This window comes from Oryzias melastigma, linkage group LG7 (genome assembly GCF_002922805.2).
Source record: "Oryzias melastigma strain HK-1 linkage group LG7, ASM292280v2, whole genome shotgun sequence".
Lineage (NCBI taxonomy): Eukaryota > Metazoa > Chordata > Actinopteri > Beloniformes > Adrianichthyidae > Oryzias > Oryzias melastigma.
Genome location: NC_050518.1, coordinates 2,453,551 through 2,476,428, shown reverse-complemented (window position 1 = coordinate 2,476,428; position 22,878 = coordinate 2,453,551). Strand labels below are relative to the sequence as shown.

Here is a 22,878-nt window from a genome sequence, read left to right as displayed (position 1 = left end):
ATTAGCAGAGAAGTTTCCTTTTTCTAACTTTGGGTAATGAATTAATGCATCTGCATTTGAGATCTCCCAGAAAACCTCAGAGAGGAAAACAATAATCAAAACTCCTTATTTACTCAAAAAGATTAATACTGTAAAGATAAAACAAATATTTATTGACTGAATGTCATTAAAGTCCCACTCTGATCATAATTTGATCAAATGTCAAAGTGGTTTTTAATTATGATGATGCCGTTTTTAGCCAAAACTTTAAAAACTGTTGTTTTCTATGACATAGTTTCTGCAGAGTGGCAACAGTTTGTTAGAAATTCACTTGCATTGGTGCAGAGAAACCCCCGCCCCTCTTCCCTTCCATATTTCTGTCTACATGCTCTCCCTCTAGCTTGCATTCCCTCATAACTCCGGCCTAAAATCTCCGGCACAAGAAAAACGACATGCAATCATGGAGCTATCCAATGCTGACAAAAACCTATCTCTATTTTATTCAACAAAGCTTGCAGATTAAAAAAAGACAATAAAAATGAGTATCCTACTTATTTGGATGAATATTTTTACTTCTATTTGATTCACTTTTTTCAACTTCTCCTTGTATGGTTTTGATGTAAAATGACTGAATAATAAACCTTAGTTTATTCCTGATGGCTGATTGAAAACTAAAGCTGTGTGGTGGGGTAGTGGTCAGCACTCTTGGAAGGAAGGCTCAGGTTCAAATCCCAACTTTCTGTGTGAAGTTTGCATGTGTGTGGGGTTTCTCTGGGACTTCAGTCCAGGAACACACTTCATAGGTTGTTTGGTGACTTTATCGTCTCTTAGGACTGAATTTATCAAAGTGGAATGGAAGATGGATGCAGACTGAGACGATGACAGTGTGTGTGGAACTTTAGGACTTTTTTTTAAACAATATTTTTAGTTTGGGGAAATTTTAAAAAAACATTTTTTTGTTTTAATTATTGGATAAAACTTTACTTTACTCATTCTCCAATTTAAAAAGTTATTCAGTAGACATTACTTTACTTTTTTTCTACTCAAATTCTCAAGGGAATAGTGTTCTGAACATAAAAAAAGGAGGCTATAAAAGTTTCACCACATGAACATGAGAAAACGTTCATTGTAAAGTAGCCTAGATACAGTCATGTGAAAAAATGAGGTTACCCTCAGAAAGTGTGTATATTCTCCCAAATATTTGGACACATTTAATATCAGTTTGAACATCAGACTGATCATAGTGATACAACTTGACATAAAACATTTTTAAATCTATTTAAAACTTTAAATGGGATTTAAAAAAGTTATGTTTTAGTTTACATTTCACACTTAGACACATTTAAATGACTAGTAGATGCCATTAAAGGATCTCAATGACACAATTTTAGCCAAAAGAGCTAAAATAGCTAATAGGAGGTCCAAACTTTTGATTAATTTTTATTAAATAACTTTCTTTAGGCATTATTTAAAACAAGATTAGACATTGATATATAAACATTTTACAAGACAGAGCTGATTATTTAAAGAGAGTTTCTTAATTTCTCAACATGACTGTATAGAGCAGGGGTCTGCAACCTGTGGCTCTTTCATCTCTCCATGGTGGCTCTCTGGCTGGAAAAAAATAAAATAGTAGTAATTTTCAAAAAATTCAGAGTTTAACTTCTATTTTAGCAACATGCTAACATTTTTGACTAATTTGGTTTACTGAGGAATTTGAGGCAATTTTGGGGTCCAGCTAGTAATTAAATAACAAGCTAGCTTTTTTGGCTAATTTGGCCTCTAATGAGTTTTTTATGCTAATTTTGAGTTTAGCTAATATTTTAGCAATATATGCTAACATTTTCAGCTAATTTGTTATCTACTGGAGTTTTAATGTGAATTTAGAGTTTAGCTTTTCTTTTAGCAATATGCTAGCATTTTTGGTTGATTTAATTTACTGAAGAATTTTATGCTAATTTGGAGTTCAGTGAATAATTAAGTCACGAGCTAGATGTTGCGCAAAATTGGTCTCTACTAAAGGTAAAAGGTAAAGATACGGCTCCTTCTAGGTTTTGATCAGTAGACAACAAGACCAAATGGCTTTCTTACTGTTAAAGGTTGCCACCCCCTGATCTTGATAAAATGTTTCAATAATCTATATGTACTGAGTTATATTTCCACTGAAAAACTCTGGTGCCTAAAGGGTTATAAATAAACATACAATTCATGAAATACATTAGAAATACATAAATTGAAAAAGAGAACCTGCCTTCCAGATCTAACCAGGACACTGCAAGGTTCTGTGAGTATTGGACCAAGCCTGGCAGCTGGGGGAGACTCTAGCGGCCCTACCTATAGTATGTTTGTGATGTCAGTAACGGTGTCGGTAGGTCCGCGCTCCCACCCGTGCCACGTAGCACACCACCAGGCTTGATCCAACAGTACGATTATCGCCGACTGGTATTTATACCCCACCTATAAACACTACCTGTAGACTAATGGTTTTAACCCCAATTTTTTTTTTTTTTTTGCAAATTTGAATTATACACTATATGGTTGATACTTGTAAATAAAATATGAAGAAAAACAAATGTAATTTTAAACGTTTTTTCCTTTAAAAAAGAAACATTTTGAGCCGCAGTGCATGCTGGGAAACGTGACGGAATCTCGATAGGTTCGCGCATGCGGGGTAAGCGGTGCAACCGATTTGCTTCCGCATACAGAAAATGCCCAACGCGATGAGCTAAGCCTCGTTTGGCTGACCAAGATGGCGGCTTGAGCGGACGTTAGTTTTCAACCTGTTGCGCCAAAATTGTTTTAAATGTTGTGGAAACGGTCTGATTAAATGCTACTTTTGAAATGATTACTGTTATAGACCAAAATGGAAACAAAATCAGCTGTTCAATGCTATCTCTAAGGAGAGCAAAGCCATGGCTAGCAGCAGCAGTGCTGTTAGCGGTGTTAGCATGACTAGACCCAGAGGGCTAATGCTGAACAAGACACGGTCATCCCGGGCGAAGAAGAGTCTCCACTCCTGCCTTTTTCTACTGAAGGGACTCCATGTAAAGAACAGCTTCCAAAAAAGCGCAACTTGCAACACCTCAAGGTGAGAGGAGAAACAGCGGTTGTGATAATAACATCGTTGATGTTCTTTCAAACCTGATTAACACCGGCTTTGATGCCACGGAGAAACTGATTCATGACAACTCGCTAAAATGGTGGGCATCACTTGGGAAGACTGATAGAAAACGCGAACAAACCGAGAGGAAACATTCTCCAGTTTTCGTCCAGAACCTACCGAGACGCCGTGTGGAAAGCCGCGAAAAATAATCCCATCCTACAGGAGGAGCGCCATCTCCGCTTCACCGAGGACCATAGACTGTATATAAAATAACTGGACAAAGCAAGCCCCTCCCCCTACTTCCGTGTTCCATATAGGAAGCACCACTGGGTTGCAAAAAGGCCAAAGTCCCATTGACTTACATTGAGAAACAGACAGTTATTTCTCAGTCATTTTATATGTCAGAATAATCATTCTTCCTCTGCTGCTTTCTGATTAACTTCTTTTTTCTAATCCTAATTTTTTTTAAAGATTTTTTTCCATTATCACAAGTTATTAGAGTTATAAATTGACCAATCAGATGGCTCAATAAGCGTTTGTGGGTCTGACGTCGAACGTCTGGGGGGTTTGATTGACAGATGACGGGTAGCCAATGGGAGCAGACTTCATCAATGGGTCCGTGAAGACCTTTTAACACCTACTTTACAATTCAACAATGTACCAATCATTGTCCTACTGTTGTTTTCCTCAATGGAATGTACCGATGCAGCAGTTTAAAACAACAAGAGGAGCATGCTGTCGACATTTTTAGATGAGGATTTACTCTGTAGAAATAGATTTCACTCTGAGGTTATGTGCTTTGGACTTTTTTGTTTGTTTAACGTTTGTTTTTCTTTTTTTCACTGTTTTGATTGTAGCTTATAAATTATAAGTTGCATATATGCGCATAAAATCACCAACCAAAGTTTAATCTTCGCCGCACTTTTCCAGCTTCAGCCTGAATTAGACGCAGCCGTCTGAGGAGCGCGAGACAAACTTGAAAGGACCTGGTCGTATTTTCAAACAGAAAAAAGATCCAGCTGTTCACTTGTTAGGATGGTTATTTATTTTAAATACCGCTGAACGCGCTTCTCACGTGCATCTGATCAGACTGTAACCTGGCCGCGAATGACAACTGAAAAGCTGTGGCGTGCGAGAGGGACACGCACCGGTCTGCAGCGGCGTCACCCAAATGCTCCTTTTATCTCGACAAAAAGGAATAAATGTAAGTAAATCCCAAAGGACCGCTGACAGAATCAAATGTTGGAATGGTTCTCCCTCAAAGGCTTCAACAATGACTTGTACGATTCTCCCGAGCCGCCGTGATTAAAGAAGAAGCTGTTTACATCCGCGGTCTTGTGGTAAAGGCGTCGAAAGCGGCAGACGGTTGCAATAAACTCACTCCTGATTGGCGACAGTACTTCCTGTAGATTCTATGACTCAGCTATGACTCAGACCAATCGCTGAAGATTGTTTGCAAATGGCGGTATCCGTTTCAGGAATTGACGGTGAAAGCGGCGGCCTACTTTCGCGAGGAGAGGAAGTAATGCATTTCCAATGGGGGACCTCAGTGCTCGATCTGTCCATTGTTTTTACAGTCTATGCCGAGGACCTGTGTGAGGCGGAGCGGGAAAGCAGAGCAGCGCCGAGGCTTTGATCCAAGCAGCAAGAAGAGAGGGGGAGTCGCCTACTACGCGGATGGGCGTGGCTACATCAATGGTAAAGAGGTCGTCCTTCCCGAGAGTTGAGACTGACAGAACTAACTTTCCCGAGCAGCTTTTTGATTTACATGAAAACATAACTCTTATTTTGATCTCGCGTGTTCTGCCAGTTATTATTTTACTGAGGAACTTTAGGCTATTTTGGAGTTTAGCTCGTATTTAACCCTTCCGCTCTGCTTAGCTTGTTTACATTGAAAGTGGGGTCATCTGGACCCCACAAGACAGTGCGCTGAACTTTTTTCTATCATTGATTTTTGAGTTTCACGAATGTCCATGGCAGACATAAAACCCTGTTCACATTTGTCCACATTTGTCATGGAAGGAAACAAACATCAATATATGGTTGGAGTCATCTGGACCCCAAAGAGAGCAGAAGGGTTAAGCAAGGAGCTAGCTTTTTGGCTAATTCGGCATCCACTATTTTTACCTAATAAAAGGTAAAAATGAAAAAAAAAAATCACATTTTGAGAGGTTCTAGTTTCTTTTTATACTTTTGCTTTTGATCGCCCCCAAAAAGGGGATAATTAATATTTATTATTTTAAAACATGGTAATAAATTATCCAAATTTCTTAAAGGCTAAAGTAAATCCATGTGGCTCCTTCTAGGTTTTGATCGGTAGAAAACAATTCCAAAAGGCTCTTTTACTGTTGAAGGTTGCCGACCCCTGGTATAGAGGTTGCTCATTGACACTAGGGCAGTGGGAAGCAGTTCATCTCTAGAAGTTACACTCACTGAAATGTTTTTGTGGCTAATGAGAGTTTCCATAGACTAGTAATTGTTAATTAATTACTAAATTTTGAACTTTAATTTGTTAAGTTACAGACAAAAGTAATTAAATTAGAGTAATTTGTTACTTTGTAATGCATTACTCCCCCAACATTGGTTATCATAGTGTTCTGGAGGGAACAGAAAACATTCAGAGTCTCCAGCTTTACTTTCTTTTCCCTTTAATATTACAGTGAACAGATGCACAAAGGCCGTCAGACAGATGTGTGCGAGTACAGACGGACAAAAACATTGACGAGTCACTGTGTTTTCGTAAGGAGGAATCCTGAATGAATCCAACTGGATCCATGATAAAAGCTAAACATTGACAGATTGTGACTTCATGCTTTATTGAACATCTGAAAGCAAAATAGACACATTTAAATTAATTTAAAAATATTCAAAACAGGATTTTCACAAATCTTTTGAGGGACGATGGCTGAAGGGTCAGATATTGATGTCTCCACATAAGACGTGGATATTGTAGAGTATAATATGCATGCTACACATAACGTGTTTGCATTCAATAACATAAGGAAGGTCTAAACATTTTACTGTGCACATACGCGGTTCTGAGAAAGAATCAACCTTTTGTAAACACTGAATTCCCTTTAAACTCATTAAAAAAATTAAAGTAGAAAAAATCAGAGATGTTTCAACACATTAACATTCTGCATGCAGCTAAAACTGAATGTGTTCATGTAGGAATCATCACTTTGTCACCTCGACACGGCTGACAAAACAGTAGAGGTTGGCACATTTTAAAATGTCAGGCCACAAACGATATATATATATATATAAAAGAAAAAACTAGGCTGTTATTTTCCCCTTTTTGGCATCAACTTATCACACCATGCATCAGAATGATTACCCAGAACCCCCTGCTCTATGTCTATTAATAGCTTTCATACCAACAACTGTAGTTTGTTACTCAGGATAATAAAAGTCTCTGTATCATTTTGTGATCCAGGATACATTTATTCTTCACAGCTTTAAATTTTTAAATGACGATAAATATTTGTGTCTTTGATCAACATTAATATGACACATTTCATTTTAGTCTTTACATATGTATTGTTAAAGAAAATCTGTACGCATCCCAGGTTCATGCAAACATCCCCCCTGCAAATATCCCCTAAAACTTGAGCTTAAATTCTACAAAATGTATTTTATAAATTACAGTTTCCTGTACAATAAACAGTCCTTTACAGCTTCACTTAATAATTTTATGCATTTAACAATATAATTCTGTGTAAATTAAATTAGATTCAATGATAAACAATACTAAAAGACGTAATTTTAGCTGCTTTTGGTGGCATGAACAGCACAGTTTGCACTAATAACCTAAATTACTTGTTTTAGACAAAGATTTTAATTTGGCAACATGTTTAATTCTTTGTCTGAATGCTTTGGAAGCATTCGCACTACAGTGATTCTCCTGCTCCTTTACGTCCGTTTTTTGGCACGTAAAAACTCAAATCACATTTTCAGCGATTTCAGCAAAGTTTTAAAATTTCAGGACATTACTGCTTGTATTTTGGTATTTGAAAACTTTATAGTTTTTGAAATATTGAGCAAAATATGCCCCATAGGAAATGAGTGAGAAAGTCTTCAAATGTCAATTTTTTTAATAATTAGTAACAAGCCTTTAAATATATCAATGGGCTATGTTTTCATCTTTTAAGGTAACTTTCAAAAAATTTGGAGTTTGCCTCATATTTTAGGAAAATGCTAACGTTTTTGGCTAATTTGTTTTCTACTGAGGTTTTTCAGGCTAATTTAAAGTTTAGCTTCTATTTTAGCAACAGGCTAATGTTTTTGATTAGTTTAGTTTACTGAGGAATTGTAGGCTATTTTGGAGTTTAGTATTTAAGCAATGTGCTAGGTTTTTTTGGCTAATCTGGCATCTACTGTGGTATTTTAGGCTATTTTGGAGGTTGGCTAATATTTTAGCAACATGCTAATGTTTTTGTCTTTTTTTATCTACTTAGCTTTTATATTCTAATTTAGAGTTTAGCTTCTTTTATAGCAACGGACTAATGTTTTTGACTGATTTAGTTTACTGTGGAATTTTAAGCTATTTTGGAGTTTAGCTAAGCAACAAGCTAGCTTTTTGGCTAATTTAGCATCTGCGAAGGGTTTTTGGGCTAATTTTTAGTTTAGCTACATTTAAGCAACACACTAAACATTTTTGCAAAATTGACATGTATTAGGGATTTTTATGTGCTTTTACTACAATTTTTTCAGAAATTTAGGTCAGCTTCAGAGCTCTTTTATAGTTCTTTAACAATTTTTCAGTCTTTTAGTAAATTTAATATTTTGCAAATAGCTTTTGCATTTCAGCAAATCCCTTCAGCAATTAAAATAAATTGCATCCCCATTTTCAACAAAAAGCTTCAGCATTATCAGCGACTACTTTCAGCAAAAAGCATTCACACCAGCATTAGAGCAGGTAATGCAACTTTTCTAGTTTAATGAATGAATAAACACTTATGACGTCACACATCACCGGAAAGTGCAGAGTCGCTTCCTGCTTGTATTGTTTAGAACGGCAAAGTTGACTGCTGAACGCTTTTAAAACAATTTTATATAAATAATGAAGGGTAACCTAACCAATTGTAACTGAAATGTGTACAATATTTATTTTATAAATGTCCTACCTGGTTGTATTGTATTGATTATTTCTGGTAACCTGGTCATTGTTAGACCAAGGTTACAAGTACTTCACTGAGTGCTGCTTGTTTGATTATTAAAGTAATTATGATTTTATTATTTTAATCTGTGCTGATGCTAGCATCAGCTTTGGCTATGATACGTGGAGCTGCAGAAGATCTTTTACCAGTTAAAAGTTGAAGTTAAAGCAAAGTATTACTGTTGTAATGTTTTCTACTGCGGTCAGTGAGCTGCTGTTAGCTCAGCCGTCGTTCTAACGTTGCTCCTCTTTGTTTTTGATCATAACTGCATCTGATCTCTGGGAAAATAAAGGTAAAAACTGATCAAATTAATTAAACCTGTTGCCAAAAATAGGAAAGCGACTATTTCCGGAAGTAACTATTCACTTTGTCGGCCCTGTCGCCATTTTGTCTGACGTCGCCGTGAAATGGGCGTATTTTCTTTTCACTGTAGAGTTTTAACACACCATCATAATAATTTGTCCTAAGCCCAGCAGGAAAATCCAACAAAAACAAATCACTAGAATGAGGTTAAGGTTTTCATTTATGAACTGATGCGCAGATTTCATAGATAGAAATTTAGGATTATAAAAGAAAACTACTAATCCAAATTATTCAAATTTCAACCATAAAAATGTGCACAAATTTAGAAAACTTTTTCTGCAAACACAACTGAATCTATGGAAAGTTACACAATCCCTTCTAAAAGTATCTGTTATTTTTGGCACCAAACTCGACCAAAAGTCCCTGATTTCTGCTTTGTTTTTACACAGCGGAGTGTAAACAGGAAGTGGAGAAAACGGCAGAAGCTTTTTGCTGCAGGTTAAGTCTATTTGCAGCTCTGACAGCTTCCCTGGATGATCTATAACCTCTTTATTTCTGTGGTTCAGCGAACGCGAGCCCTGACCTTGACATTACCAGGACTTGGTGAAATACCCGACTCCCCATCGTCAAAATCCGATGTTAGGGAACTCAGATTCAAATAAAAAAAAAACACTAAAATATATCTACTCATGCTACATCCAGATCTTGATGAAAACTGTAACATTTGAAGAAGCAGGTTTGAAGCCTTGTTTGATTCTGAGTTGGTCTGCAACTTAAAATAAAAAGCTTAAGAGAGACAAGAGCAGGACTTATGTGCAACACTGATGTCTTGGAGGTCTGGCACTGAGAAGACCTGAAGCAACACAGCAGGCAGACGACTCAGAATGAACTGTTTTTGGAGATGTTAGATAGAAGCAGAGACGAGTGTGTGCATCAGGGGAGACATTAGGTTCATTTTAAATACAAGAGCCTTCTCAGGAGACTATAGCTGCCTGATGGGGGGAAGGTTGAGAGTCTCCAGAGCGCTGTGGTAGAGCTCCCGCAAAGCTCGAAGCAGATAGAGGCGACAGAACATCTGGTTGAAGAGGTGAGGCAGTGGCTCCTGGAGAGGAGAAAAATGCATCACACGAGGTTCCACAAAGATGACAAATCTGGTTTCAAATCTTAGGAATGATGAACAATTGAAATAAAGACTGTTAACAAAGGGGTCGTCAACACTTAAAGAACCATTTGAGTCAATTTCTCACTGACAAAAACCCAGAAGGAGTCACAAAGTCTTATTTCACCCTATAGAAAAATAAGACACTACGTTGTATTTATGTTATCACATTTATAATATCTATAAATGAACTTTTATAGGGTTTCTTAGCATCAACATGAATAGAAAAAAGCTTTTTTTTAAAATAGGAAATAGTTTATAACATTTAACAGGGGTTCACATGACTTCCTTTCAAAATAAAAGACTTCCTGTGTCACATTGTGTCCTCACCCCCAACACGTGGACTCTGTTGTAATACGAGCTGAAGTCTTTACTGAGAGACACGAGAAATTTACAGATCTGAAAAAAAAATACAAATAACATTCAGGAGTTTGAATCTTCTACAGCTGACTTTGACTTTTCAGTTCACCTTTTAACAAGCATACCTGTTCAGTTTTGATGTTAGCTCTAGCTCCTCCTCCCTCACAGCCTATGGCTTGTCCTGATTGGTCCAGCAGCTCCGAGAAGGGAATGAGGTAATTGAAGAGGAGGAGCCACTCACCCTGAATGTCACAAGATGAATGATGACAGGATACAAGTCAGACCTCAGTTTGACATAAACTCAGAAAGTATCTTATATTTTTATAGAAATAAACTAGAAAAATAGTGAATTTACAGAAAAAATAAAAGGGACAGAAACATTTTAGAGGAAAACAGGAAGCGGCACCTCTTCTTTCAGAGCAGAAAAGTCCAGCTGGGAACCTTCAGGGATTTCTGGGTACAGACCTAAAGATCACCATTCAAAAATATAGTGAAACTGATTTGTATGCAGATTTCAGCACTGAAGGTAAAACAAAGAACCATCAGCAACATTTAAAGCACGAGTCAAAGTCAAGGCCCGGGGGCCGGATCCGGCCCTCCGGGTAATTATATCCGGCCCTCCAGATCATTTTATTTTATTGTTATTAATGGACCGATGTTATCTTGCACTTACTTCTAACTTGTATAATTTTGACAAAATATATTTTTATGGAGGATAAAATATTGAAAGTTATGTATTTATTCAGGAATAACAGTTAAAAAGTTACAGTTTTAAAAAATGACATTCTGCTAGCTTTTTGGACTATTTTGGTATTTACTAAGATTTTTGAGTCTATCTTGGAGTTTATCTTAAATTTCAGCTACATGCTAGCTATTTTGGCTAATTTAGTCTTTTTTGAGTATTTTGGGCTGTTTTGGAATTTGGCAAATATTTCAGCTACAGGCTAGCTGTTTTTACTAATTTAGGCGTCTTAAGTTTTTAAGCCATTTTGAAGTTTAGCTATTTTTTTCCAGCAACATGCTAGTTGTGTTGGCTAACCTAAGTTTTATTTTAGGCTAATTTGGGATTTAGATTATATTTTATAAGGCTATCAACTTCAACGTTTTTAGATATCAGCTTCAGCACTTTCCGCTATCAGAGCTAGCATCAAAGCGGCCAAATTCAACTTACAGCATTCACACTAGCATTATTACAGGTAATGTTATACATCTAGTTCATAAATATGTTAAAAAGTTACAGTTTTGAAGTTTTAAAGTGTTAGTTTCAGAGTGTTGAATAAATGTTTATCCTGCTCGGCCCATAACCTAAGGTGTGTTTTGGATTTTTGCCCCTTGTGTAATTGAGTTAGACACCCCTGATTTAAGGAGATAAAACAAGGAAATCCAACACTTTCTATTGGAGGAATAAATATAAATATTGAAATATGAATAATCATAAAGTATAAAGGCATAAATGATATTACCACCCAGGGAGATAACCAAACACTAACACAGTATTTCTTTGCATCCATCTCCTGAATCCTTCTTGATTGCAGTAGATGAAACATCACGTCTCACCTTTCTCGACTCCTCTCTCGTAGCTGTCAAACAGAGTGTGCAGTCTGGCACAGTTATACATAACAAACACTCCTCCTCGGGGTCCCTTTGTGGACACTCCCCCTTCCCTCTGGACGTCCAGCGTCACCTAAACACAGACACACTTCAGTCGCTCGCATCAGCTCAGGACTTCCTATATGACGCCATTCAGGCTGGATGTGGTGGGAAAACCCTGCAGGCGGGGAGCAGGGCAGCACTCACCGGACTGGTGTGGACTGTCGACAGCAGCTCAAACCTGACTGTGGCAGAGGTCATCACCTTGATGATGTCATCCCACGTCTGACCTACAAACAAGGGATCGTTTCACTCCACTTGTGTTTAAACTGATCATATAAGTAACACATCAGAACGGAAGGTAAATATGAGCACAATCCCTCCAACATGAAGACACACCCTCCACTTGATCTCCGTACTTCATCTCTGACGCCTCCTTCATCTGTCCTCGTCTCAGCCTGGAGGACAGAAAAACAAGAAGCCTTAACCAGTGGTGCATTGTGGGAGGAACCTGTCATATTAAGTAAGCATTAATTGGAGGAAATATATGTAGATAAACAATTATAAGTTTAAAATATTTGTGTAGCTTGTGTTCGTAAGACTGGTGCAACAATGTTAGGTGCTGCCTATTAAGATTTAAAAAGTTATGTAAAAATATAGAAAAGATTTTGGTTTAAAAAGAAACATGCTTTACCCATCACTAAGGGAACACAACTAAGTATTCAGGCCATCATGAAAGAAAAAAAATGAATATACGAGAATAAAGCCAAAAATATGCGAAGAAAAGTTAAAAATATACGAAAATAACATTGAAAAAAAATTACAAGAAAAAAGGTCAACGTTTTACAAGAATAATATTTCTTTATGAGGAAAAAATGTTTTACAAAAAATTGTTTTTTATATTAATAGAAAAATAGTCGATGTATTATAAAATTATGTTTTTATATTTTGAGAAAAAAATAAATGATTAACAAAAATAAAGTTTTAATATTACTATAAAAAGTGAACGTTTAACAACATTAACTTTTTATATTATTATAACAAAAGTCCATGTTTAATAAAATAAAGCTTTTATATTACTCTAAAAAAGTCAACATTTGACCAAATTAAGTTTTTTATTATGAGAATTTTTTTTTTTACAAAATTTGTTTTTATGTGTATAGAAAAAAAAGCAAATGTTTTACAAAAAAAATGAAGTTTTTATATTATGAGAAAAAAAAGACAAAATTAAAGTTGTTATATAGTTATAAAAAAAAGTCAATATTTAACAAAAAAAAGTTTTTATATTAGAAAAAAGTCAATGTTTTATAAAAATAAAGTTTTCATATTATTACATAGAAGTCTGCGTATAACAAAAATAATGTTTTTATTTTATGAGAAAAAAAAGTTAACTTTTTACAAAATAAAGTTTTTATACCATGAGAAGAAAAGTAATATTTTACAAGGAAAAAGCCAGGCTTATTCTAAAAAAAGTTGGTTGGATTAGCCTCCATCCACATTACAGACCTGCTATATATACACATATATATATATATATATATATATATATATATATATATATATATATATATATATATATATATATATATATATATATATGAATGCATCATAAGGCTTTAGTTTATCACAGGGATCCATGTGCAGTGATGCATTTGGACCTCTACAAATACTGCAGACGGCGTAAACGGCGCATCTGGGTCAAGAATCTTCTTCTTCTGAAGAAGAGACCCAGTCTGCTGCACATTCTTTTCAATGTCAGAGCTGAAGTCACACTTATAATGCGCTCTCAGTCTCAAATACTGAAACAATTTTGGTTATTTTTTGTGGTTTATATTTTTCCTAAGAAAAGTCTTTTGCCTCATAAATGTATGAAATTCTCAACTTAAAATTTAAATAAATTATAACTTTATCGTAAAATATTGACTTTTATATTTAAAATTCTGCAAGTATATTCTCATAACATTTTTACTTTTCTCATAATTTTACAACTTAATTCTTGTAAAATTTGGACTTTTTCACATCATTTTACATTGTTATTTTTGCAAAAGGTTAACATTATTTCCTAATACTTTTACCACTTTATTCTAGTATGTATTAATCTTTTTTTTACTTACATGATGGCCCAACACTCCATCATAAACAAAACCCAAGTGCCATTTTATTGATTATAAAAATCTAACTTTCTCCATTTTAATACCTTTGCTCTTTTTTTGTTTTTTTACTGTGGTCACATCTGATAAAACAAATTAAAATCAAATTAAAAAGAAAAAAAACATCAGAAAATGTATTAAACAAAACACAACAATACCACTGAACTAAAATAAACCAGGAGGACCCTGAAATGACCATTTCTACACACAGGACATCATGTTAATTCATCATAGATGGTAAAAAATATGCAGCAGTAACACAGAGACAAAGCAAAGCCACATTAATATCCACTAATACACATAGGTGTTGTTGCTTTTAGAGCTAAGAGAAGTAATAAAGAACTAAAACTTTTGAATCACTTGAACGTTTTAATAGCTGCAGAAAATGAGGCTTAAGTAGATGAAAGGCAAAACACCAGAACAGACGGACATGAATAAAGAAAGCCACGAGTCTTACTGCAGGTACTGTGCAGCAGTGAGGTGAGAACCAGGAGTCTTCACAGGCCCACACACAACATGTTTCTGCAGCCACAGAGAGCACAACAGCTAAAAACAGGAACGCGCCGACGCCAATCATTGTGCACCTGAGCGAGTGTTGGGGGGGTCACCTGTGCATGCGCCGCTCCACTGGCTCGCCACAACATCGCCGTCTGCTGCTGGCGGAACTCGTCTTGACAGGAAGTCACGTGCAGCACGGTTACCGTTGCTTCCTGTAATTATGTAACGGAAGGTTGTTAATGTTTATTGTGAAATTATTTATTAAAATGTCTCAGTGATTGTGTTTCTTACAGTGCAGTCAGCTGTGCATAAATCCAATTGGGCCAGTTGGGAAACGCTGTCTCTTTGAACTAAAAGACAATACAAAAAAACATTATTTACTGAGTCATTTAGAACATTCAAAAACTGTTAATTTATCATTTTAGGCTGAAAAAAATTGAGTTTATCAATGCTAACAAAACCTTTATATTAGGGATTTTCTTGAATGGATTTTAGCAGCTAAATCCCTTTCTGAAAATGTATCTGTTGCTGTGATTAAATCTACAAATTCCACAAAAACAAGACCTCAAAAGTGTAACAACAGTGTTCCTGCTACTAAAATCAAACAAAACCTCAAATCATTAAAAACAGAAAAATTGTCATTTGAGTACGCAAACATCTCAGGTAAATGATTACCGTTTTATTATTACAACATAATAATAATGTGGTTTACTGCTAAGAAAAATACTCCACTTTAGTCTTCTCCTCTTGCTAAAAAGTTTGAGTCCAGGAAAACCTTATTTTGAAAGCAAAGATGCTTATATTTAGCTCTTTACCATCTTAAGACAGGCCTGTCCAAAGTGTGGCCTGTGGGCCATATGCAGCCTGCATTTAAGATTCCCCTGACTTGCAGGCTCTTGTGATAAAAATGATATTACACACTCCCCAGCACTTTCTACAAACTGTATTTAATTTCTTGATGGTTAACCTGTGACTACTTGACCTTCATAATCTTGAGGACCAAACAAGACGTACAGATTTGCTTCTGTGATCAAAACCACAGTGGGTCGTACTTCTAAATATCATAACTTCTGGTAACATCACATCTGAGCCAATAGAAATTACACGCGGAGTTCCCCAAGGCTGCATCCTGGGACCACTTCTATTTAACATCTACATGCTCCCACTGGCCCAGGTTATAAAGAACAACAACATTAGTTACCATAGCTATGCAGATGACACACAGATATATATTAGACTGACACCAGGAGACCGAGGCCCTGTACAGGCTCTTGGTAAATGCATTGAGGACATTAATGACTGGATGTGTCACAACTTACTTCAATTAAACAAAAACAAAACTGAGGTTATTGTCTTTGGGGCTAAAGAAAAAAGGTTGGACGTCACTACAGAGCTTCAATCTATTCAACTAAAAACTACCAACCAGGCCAGAAACTTGGGTGTAGTGATAGACACAGACCTAAATTTTGATAAACAAATTAAGGCAGTGACTAAATCAGCCTATTATCATCTCAAAAATATCTCAAGGATTAAAGATCTGATGTCTAAGCAGGAAACTAGTGCATGCTTTCATCTTTAGTCGACTTGATTACTGTAACAGTGTTTTTACAGGACTACCAAAAAAATCCATCAGGAAACTGCAGCTTATTCAGAACTCTGCTGCTCGGGTTCTCACAAGGACCAAGAAAGTAGACCACATCAGTCCAGTTCTGAGGTCTTTACACTGGTTACCTGTCTGTCAGAGGATAGACTTTAAAGTTCTGTTACTGGTTTATAAAATGGTATATGGCATATACTTATCTAGCACTTTTCTACATTCCTCGAAGGCCCAAAGTGCTTTACAGTCACAAACCCATTCACCTCATGTCACACATTCACACACTGGTGGTGGCTCCGCTGCCAAACACTGGTGCCAACCTTCTACCAGAGGCAATTCGGGGTTCAGTGTCTTACCCAAGGACACTTTGACACACAGGCGGGCCAAGAGGGAATCAAACCCGCATTCTTCCAATCAGGAGTCGACCGCCCTACTACTGCACCATGGCCGCCCAAAGCTTTGAATGATTTAGCACCAAAATACATGACTGACCTCTTGACCCAGTATGTACCAGCCAGACCTCTCCGATCATCTGGATCCAGTCAAGAGTCAGAACTAAACATGGAGAAGCTGCATTCAGCTTCTATGCACCACAGATCTGGAAAGGACTCACCTGTTCTCAGCTGCTTTTGAATGGTATGTATTCTAAAGTTTACATCTGTACTGTTTATCTATGCTTGTTATAATTATGTTTTTTTTTATTTACTTTTAAGCTCATTTTAATGATCACATTTTTACTATTTCTTTTTATTGTATCTTTTAATGTTTATGTAAATCACTTTGAAGTATCTCTGTACATGAAATGTGCTATACAAATAAACTTACCTTGCCTAAATAAGATAAGTATTAGTGTTATTTTCCTGTTCAAGTTTTAAATTTTGGATCATCTAATAGTGCAGGGGTGTCACACTCAATCGCAGCCAAAATCCAAAACACACCTCAGGTCGCCGGCCGAACAGGATAAACATTTATTGAATACTCTAAAACTACAGTTTTAAAAAACTTTAAAACCATAACTTTGTAACATTTATGAACTAGATATTTAGCATTATCTGTAATAATGCTAGTGTGAATGCTGTAAGCTGAATTTGATCACTGAAGATGCTAGTGCTGATAGCTGAAGATGCTGAAACTGATAGCTAAAAACGCTAAAGATGATAGCCAGATAAAATATTAGCTGGGTATCAGCTTCAGGTTTTTGGCAAAAAAAAAAAAAAAAAGACGTTAGCCAAAACAGCTAGCATGTAGCTGAAGAAATAGCTAAACTTCAAAATAACCTAAAAACTGAAAATAAAACCCTAAATTAGCCAAAGCAGCTTGAGTGTAAATATTAGCCTTGCTCAAAAACAGCCTAAAAAACTGAAAAAAAAGCCTAAGTTAGCCAAAACAGTTAGCATGAAGCTGAAATATTAGCTAAACTCCAAAATAGACTAAACAAATCTTAGCAAATGCCAAAATAGTCCAAAAAGCTAGCAGAATGGCAATTTTTAAAACTAACCTTTTAACATATATATGAATAATAAAAAGGCAGGAATGTTATTCCAGAATAAATCAACTTAAACCTTAAATAACTTTCAATATTTTACTCTCCACAAAAGTTTATTTTGTCAAAATTATAAAAGTTAAAAAGATAACCATCGGGCCATTAATAACAATAAAATAAATTGATCTGGATATAATTACCAGGAGGGCCGGATTCGGCCCCCGGGCCTTGACTTTGACACATGTGTAATAGTAAATCTAATAGTAAACAATATGTAATATCTCACATAAACCAGGTTTTAATGTTGATGAAGCATTTTTTTTCAAACAGACTTTTACTTTATTCTGTTTCTGGTCTTCAAATATAAAATGTATATATTTGAATTTATTTCTGCCCTATGTGAAGAAATGAAAGGTATCCCATTGCAAAAAATCTCTAAATAAATAGTTAATTTGCATTTAATGACATAAGGATTCAAAGAACGCAGGCCAATTGGTTGCCCTATTTGCAAAATGTTTGGACACCCATTGCTTGAATTAAAATATATATATATATATCACTTTAAGTAAGTAAACAATCACTAACACATTAGAACACACTCAGAGGGTAAGTACATGAGTTAAGTATGTGGTAGGACCTGGCAGCTTGCAAATAAATAAACAAAATCCGAGCTGAGAAGAGCTGATCTGCAGGCAAATAGAAACAACAGGATGTGAGGAGGAGGAGGAGGAACTGTGATGAAGAAAAGAAAGTCTGCTATGAGCAAGTTAGCATATGGAGAGCATTGCATTTTGATGTAGTGTATTAATTTATGATCATTCAAAGGCAGAAATGTTGACTGTTTTTGCATGAAGGCAGATCTATCCTCCCATAGTTGAGAATATTAATATCAATAAATGTGATTTTTGTCTTCATCTGATGAACCAGTTAATTCATTTAATGAGATATCTGTCTTTTAAATTGAAGGTAGAAAATGTTACATTTCCTTAACAAAATGTACACTAAAGCACTTCGTGTTTCACACTTTTCCTTCAATTCCTATTCCTCATTCTTTACTTTATATAATAGCATTTCTGCTAAATGGTTGCACAAATCTTGACATGTTCGGTTTAAATCTGTAAATAAGAGAGCTGTTTAATTAATATCATTCACACTTTACTGTATCTGCAAAACACAAACAGAAATAAAACATTTGGATCAATGAAATGGACACAACCGACAGCCTCAGAATGAATGGAGTTGTGCTTGCTCTCACCTATGCAGGTGCCGAGGCTGGGGTCATATCCCAGCAGCCCCTCTTCTTGGAAAACCCGCTTCAAGTTGATTCGAAGTGCTCCATCATTCTCCTCCTCCTCCTCTACTTTCTTCCCTCCTCCTCCTCCTCCTCCTCCTCCACCTCCTCCTCTGCAGGTCTTTCTGCCTTTCTCTGCTCCCTCCTCTCGATATAATGAGTTCTCCAGCGCTTTGAGGATCTGCTCCTCCTGCTCCTCGTTGCTCAAATCGGCTGGAGCTGTAGGCCAATCAATCCCGAGCGCTCGAAGGAAGGCGATGATGTTGCTGTCTTTGGGAAGCTTTGGGCAATAAAACACTGAAAATCTAAGACAGAGAGTACAACGGCTGTCAGATATCTAACGATAGATCAGCTTAAATGTGAATTCTGGACATTTGCAAAATGTGAAGATAAACCACCCAGCAGACTTACCCCTGTCTTCTCAACAGTGCCCCCATGTGGTCAGCCAGCAGAACAGTTCTCAACTGGCCTAGAGTCAGAGTTTCAGGAGTGGGTGTGTTAATTTTGGGGTGCAGTGCAGCACAGTTGAGCAACACACACCCCTCCTTGTGACTTGAAGGCTTCAGGTAATCCGCTGTTTGACCTGCCAGGACGGCCTTGAACGCAGTGGCTCGGTCCACCCGCAGTCTCAGGCCTTCGCCCATCACCTCAGCACCAGCAACCGGGAGCACCCCACTTCCCCGGAGAGACAGAACTCTGGACATCACTGCAGGAGGAACCTGGATGGATTCAGTAAAGACAGGTACGAACAAATAAGAAGTAAAAAATATTGATACTGATAAAAGACAAAACTGATTATATTATCCATATTTTAAGTTATATATAATTATTTTTCACACTAAGAGTTTTTGCAGACAGGATGAAAATTGCCAAGGCCTTAACCACTTTACAAAAATGGAGACAAACATAATTTTTCCAACTACAGGCAAATATCTCTGCTTTCCCAGTTCTCCAAAATATTAGAAAAAATATATGTAGCAAGGCTAGACAGATTCCTGAACAGGGAAAATGTTTTATGTAACAGTCAGTACAGTTTCAGAGCAAAACATTCAACAGCAATGGCACTAATGGAATTGACCGAAGAGATATCAGAAAAAAATGACAATAAGAGCCATCTCGTTAGCATCTTCATAGATCTCAATAAAGCATTTGACACAATAAATCACAAAGTTTTCCTTCAAAAACTTAGCAAATGCGGTATCAAAGGACTGGCCCTGCAATATGTACAAATAAACAACATTAAATCAAATGTATCACTTGTGGTGTACCTCAAGGGTCAGTCCTTGGCCCTAAATTATTTATTATCTATGTAAACAATTTAAGCTCAATATCCAAAATATTAATTCAATTTTATTTGCAGGAGATAATAATGTACATATGATAGAGGTGGTGCAGACTTTTGTGGTTTGACAGAAACTCAAAAATCAATAAAACAATACTGCACAACAGTACTGCAGATCTACTACGCAACACAAAACACATATCATACTTTCGAAAATAAAAAATGTGCATTATTTCAAATCACTGTCACTCATTTTTAATTTTCTCTTGGTCCAGTAGAACTTTCAGGGCAGGGGAATTTGAAGACCAGAGGCTGATAAAACTGCCCTTCTAAATGTATTCTTCACAGTCATCCTTTCATGAGGAGTGATTTTAAATCAGAGCCCTCATGCAGAACCATCTGACCCACATAGTCTGTGCCACAGAGGTCAATAATAGCAGCCACAGGCTGTCAGTGTCTGCTGGATCATGATGGAGCAGCGTCCGGTCATGGCAGGAGGACTCCTGGATACGTCGGGATCCGCTTCCAGCTCGGAGGACTTCATTATAAACACTAGTTACTGCAGCTGACACAAACGTGGGGAAGCTTTAAATAACGGATTAAAATGGATTGATGGTGCATCATTTAACAGAAAAACAAAATATGACCTTTTTATTTCATTCATGACAAAATCAAAGATTGTTTTGTTTTGTTCTGGAAGGATGTCTTGTTGGGTCACATATCAAAGAATATGTAAATAATCTGGTCTGTTCTTAATAAATCTCTTGCTCATTTCGACCAAATATCATACTCACAAATGTGAATTCTCTGGACGAAAACCATGTTTCATTGTATTTTTTTCTGATTTCAGTTTGTTTATTAATAGTATCAGAAACTAAAGCAATCAAAATCTTGTCTGTGTGGGAAAGATTCAATATTTTAACGTGAAAACTAATCCGGCTTATTTCTATTCTTTGTTGTTGTTTTTTTTATATTCTTGTATTGAAATGTTCCCTTTATTATATTACTGAGAATGAATCTGTAAATTGAAAAAAGTGCAATAAAGTTTGTTTAAAAAACATGACAATTTTTCAAGAATAACTTTATTTATAAAAACAAAAAGTGACTGTGAATCCATGCGATACAGAAAGGCACGCCATTCTGTTAAATTTGAATCTATTCTTATTAAAATTTTAAAATAAAACACACAAAAAAATGTCTTCACTGTAGTTACACTAAAACGTGTGTCGTGAAAAAAAAATGTCAGACTGACCTGTCCGTCCGCGTACAGCGTGTTGAGCACCGTGGTGGGCGATAGGAAGTCCCTGTTCCGCAGGTTTTTGGCGCTGCTCTCCTTGAACCAGAGCTTCTCCGGGTCCGGGAACACTCGGTCTCCCTTCCCCCGGTTGGCAGCGGGAGCATGTTCACGGTTCCCCCGCAGCGCGGAGCTGAGCGCCTGCACGGTGGAGGCGACGCGAAGAGGAGAGAGCTCCTCTGTTTCCTCCATCATCACCACAAGACAAACAGGTGAGCTTGTGAGGGGAGCAGGCTGTCAGCAGCACATCCGAACCCTGCTCATGTTTATTCTAAATTAACATAGATAGACGGACCCCACCGCTGAGAGCAGATTGAAAGTTGTCGTGAGGATTTGGCAGCTGAGCGGTTGTCCGACGGTCGATGTCCAGCGTTGGTTGTCAAATGAGGCTATGGTAGCTGTTTTCCGAAAGAGGAACCAATAAAATGCGACCAGTGTTTCCTCCGGGATGCATTATGGCGTCGGACCGGTGCAGCGCCGTTTAGTGGCCGGTGGAATATTTGATTATTTGTAGATTTCAATCATACACATATACAAAAAGCTTTTTATTGTCCCCGGAGAATACATTAAATTAAATTGAATTAAATTAAATGAAAATTATTATTTTAAATTAAATTATTTGGCTTTTTTACTTTAGGTAGCTGTAATTTATGATGGTAAAATAATAACAGAACACAAATAAATAAATAAAGCAGGGCCCTCTTGCCTCCCAGTAAGGCCTTGTCTAAAGGCCCGGCTGGGGCCTTTCTTTGTGCAGTTTGGATGTTTTGCCAGTTGATTTCAAAATATGCCTAATGTGTGATAGCTTTTTTAATATTTGTCCCCAGGTGTGAATGTGAGTGTGTCAAAAAGGGAAGATTTTGTTGTGACGGAGTTCTTCAGGCTCTACACTCTCTTGTCTTTTAACAGGTCGAGACAGAGAAAATTGTTTGGTTGAGAGAGGATGTAATCCCATCTGTCTTCAGCTTTCCCTCACATATCCACACGCTTAGTGTTAGTTTTAATCATAAATTCTTTTACATGTTAAAAACACCTAAAATGTGATTCTTGTTAGAGTGTGTCTTTAAAGTATGTTTTATCCAAAAAGTTAATTTAGAAATTGAGAGTAAAGTTTATATACAGAGACATCTGTATATTATAATATATTGTGAACTAATAAGATGTTTTCAAACAATCTTTAAGTAACTATAAATTAATTGGTGTTTTGAGGAATTTTGATTTTCATATTGATGAAACATTTTCTTTTGAAGGTTTCTGTCAGTCATTGGCTTTGTGGTCAATATGGACACATTATTGGCAAAAATTCCTGAACAAGTTCAGCGATATGTCTGCAGACCTAGCTTCAGCTTCAGCTTCCTTGGAGCTTTTCTTTAGCTCTGTCAGGGCATCAGGTAGAAACACAACAATAAGAACTGCCATTAGGCTATTTTTCAGAACAAAAACAAACAGGCAAAGAGACAACTTTTACCGTACAAGCTGTCTTAACCCTAAATGTGGACAGATTTAAGCACCTTATTTCTTACTGTTTTACATATTTGATTGCTTGCTACCTCTTATATGTGTCTTTTTCTTGCATTTTTTGCCAAAAGAAGCTGCTTCTAGTTTTCTGTACAATGACAATAAAGCTATT

General features: G+C 36.6%; 1 protein-coding gene and 3 long non-coding RNA genes across 5 annotated transcripts in view; 2 read left to right on the top strand and 2 right to left on the bottom strand.

Moving 5' to 3' along the window:
* LOC112159293 overlaps nucleotides 1-3,455 on the bottom strand; it is a 24,376-nt gene extending 20,921 nt beyond the window's left edge. The window contains exon 1 of the long non-coding RNA XR_002921452.2: nucleotides 3,260-3,455. This is a non-coding gene — a long non-coding RNA (uncharacterized LOC112159293). The remainder of the gene's footprint in view (nucleotides 1-3,259) is intronic.
* On the top strand, nucleotides 2,141-10,475 carry LOC112159291. Its single transcript, XR_002921450.2, has 3 exons — nucleotides 2,141-3,067; nucleotides 4,660-4,780; nucleotides 10,232-10,475. It is a non-coding gene; the product is annotated as an uncharacterized LOC112159291 (long non-coding RNA).
* Nucleotides 8,747-22,075, bottom strand: dalrd3 (DALR anticodon binding domain containing 3). Of its 2 annotated transcripts, none has more exons than XM_024293287.2 (13): nucleotides 21,207-21,763; nucleotides 19,084-19,391; nucleotides 18,637-18,977; nucleotides 14,593-14,651; nucleotides 14,412-14,513; nucleotides 14,261-14,325; nucleotides 12,053-12,111; nucleotides 11,861-11,943; nucleotides 11,621-11,747; nucleotides 10,470-10,528; nucleotides 10,189-10,305; nucleotides 10,034-10,102; nucleotides 8,747-9,646 (listed from the first exon to the last, which is right to left on the bottom strand). In XM_024293287.2, exons 1-13 carry the CDS (start codon nucleotides 21,441-21,443, stop codon nucleotides 9,527-9,529), a joined length of 1,746 nt encoding a protein of 581 aa, XP_024149055.1. In that variant the 5' UTR covers nucleotides 21,444-21,763; the 3' UTR covers nucleotides 8,747-9,526. The 2 variants fall into 2 exon arrangements, with proteins under 2 accessions (XP_024149055.1, XP_036068536.1); XM_036212643.1 differs by having other exon boundaries at nucleotides 9,608-9,739; nucleotides 9,960-10,102; nucleotides 21,207-22,075.
* On the top strand, nucleotides 19,313-21,141 carry LOC118598933. The gene is made up of 2 exons (XR_004948160.1): nucleotides 19,313-19,414; nucleotides 20,230-21,141. It is a non-coding gene; the product is annotated as an uncharacterized LOC118598933 (long non-coding RNA).
* Nucleotides 22,076-22,878: the final 803 nt, after the last annotated feature.

What these genes read in the sequence shown, in the direction of transcription:
- dalrd3 (XM_024293287.2), bottom strand. Translation starts at nt 21,443, where the DNA reads ATGATGGAGGAAACAGAGGAGCTCTCTCCTCTTCGCGTCGCCTCCACC. An exon ending in CGACAGTCCACACCAGTCCG is followed by an intron (nt 11,748 to 11,860) that starts GTGAGTGCTGCC and finishes GTCTGTGTTTAG; the next exon opens with GTGACGCTGGACGTCCAGAG. An exon ending in TTTCTGCTCTGAAAGAAGAG is followed by an intron (nt 10,306 to 10,469) that starts GTGCCGCTTCCT and finishes TGTGACATTCAG; the next exon opens with GGTGAGTGGCTCCTCCTCTT.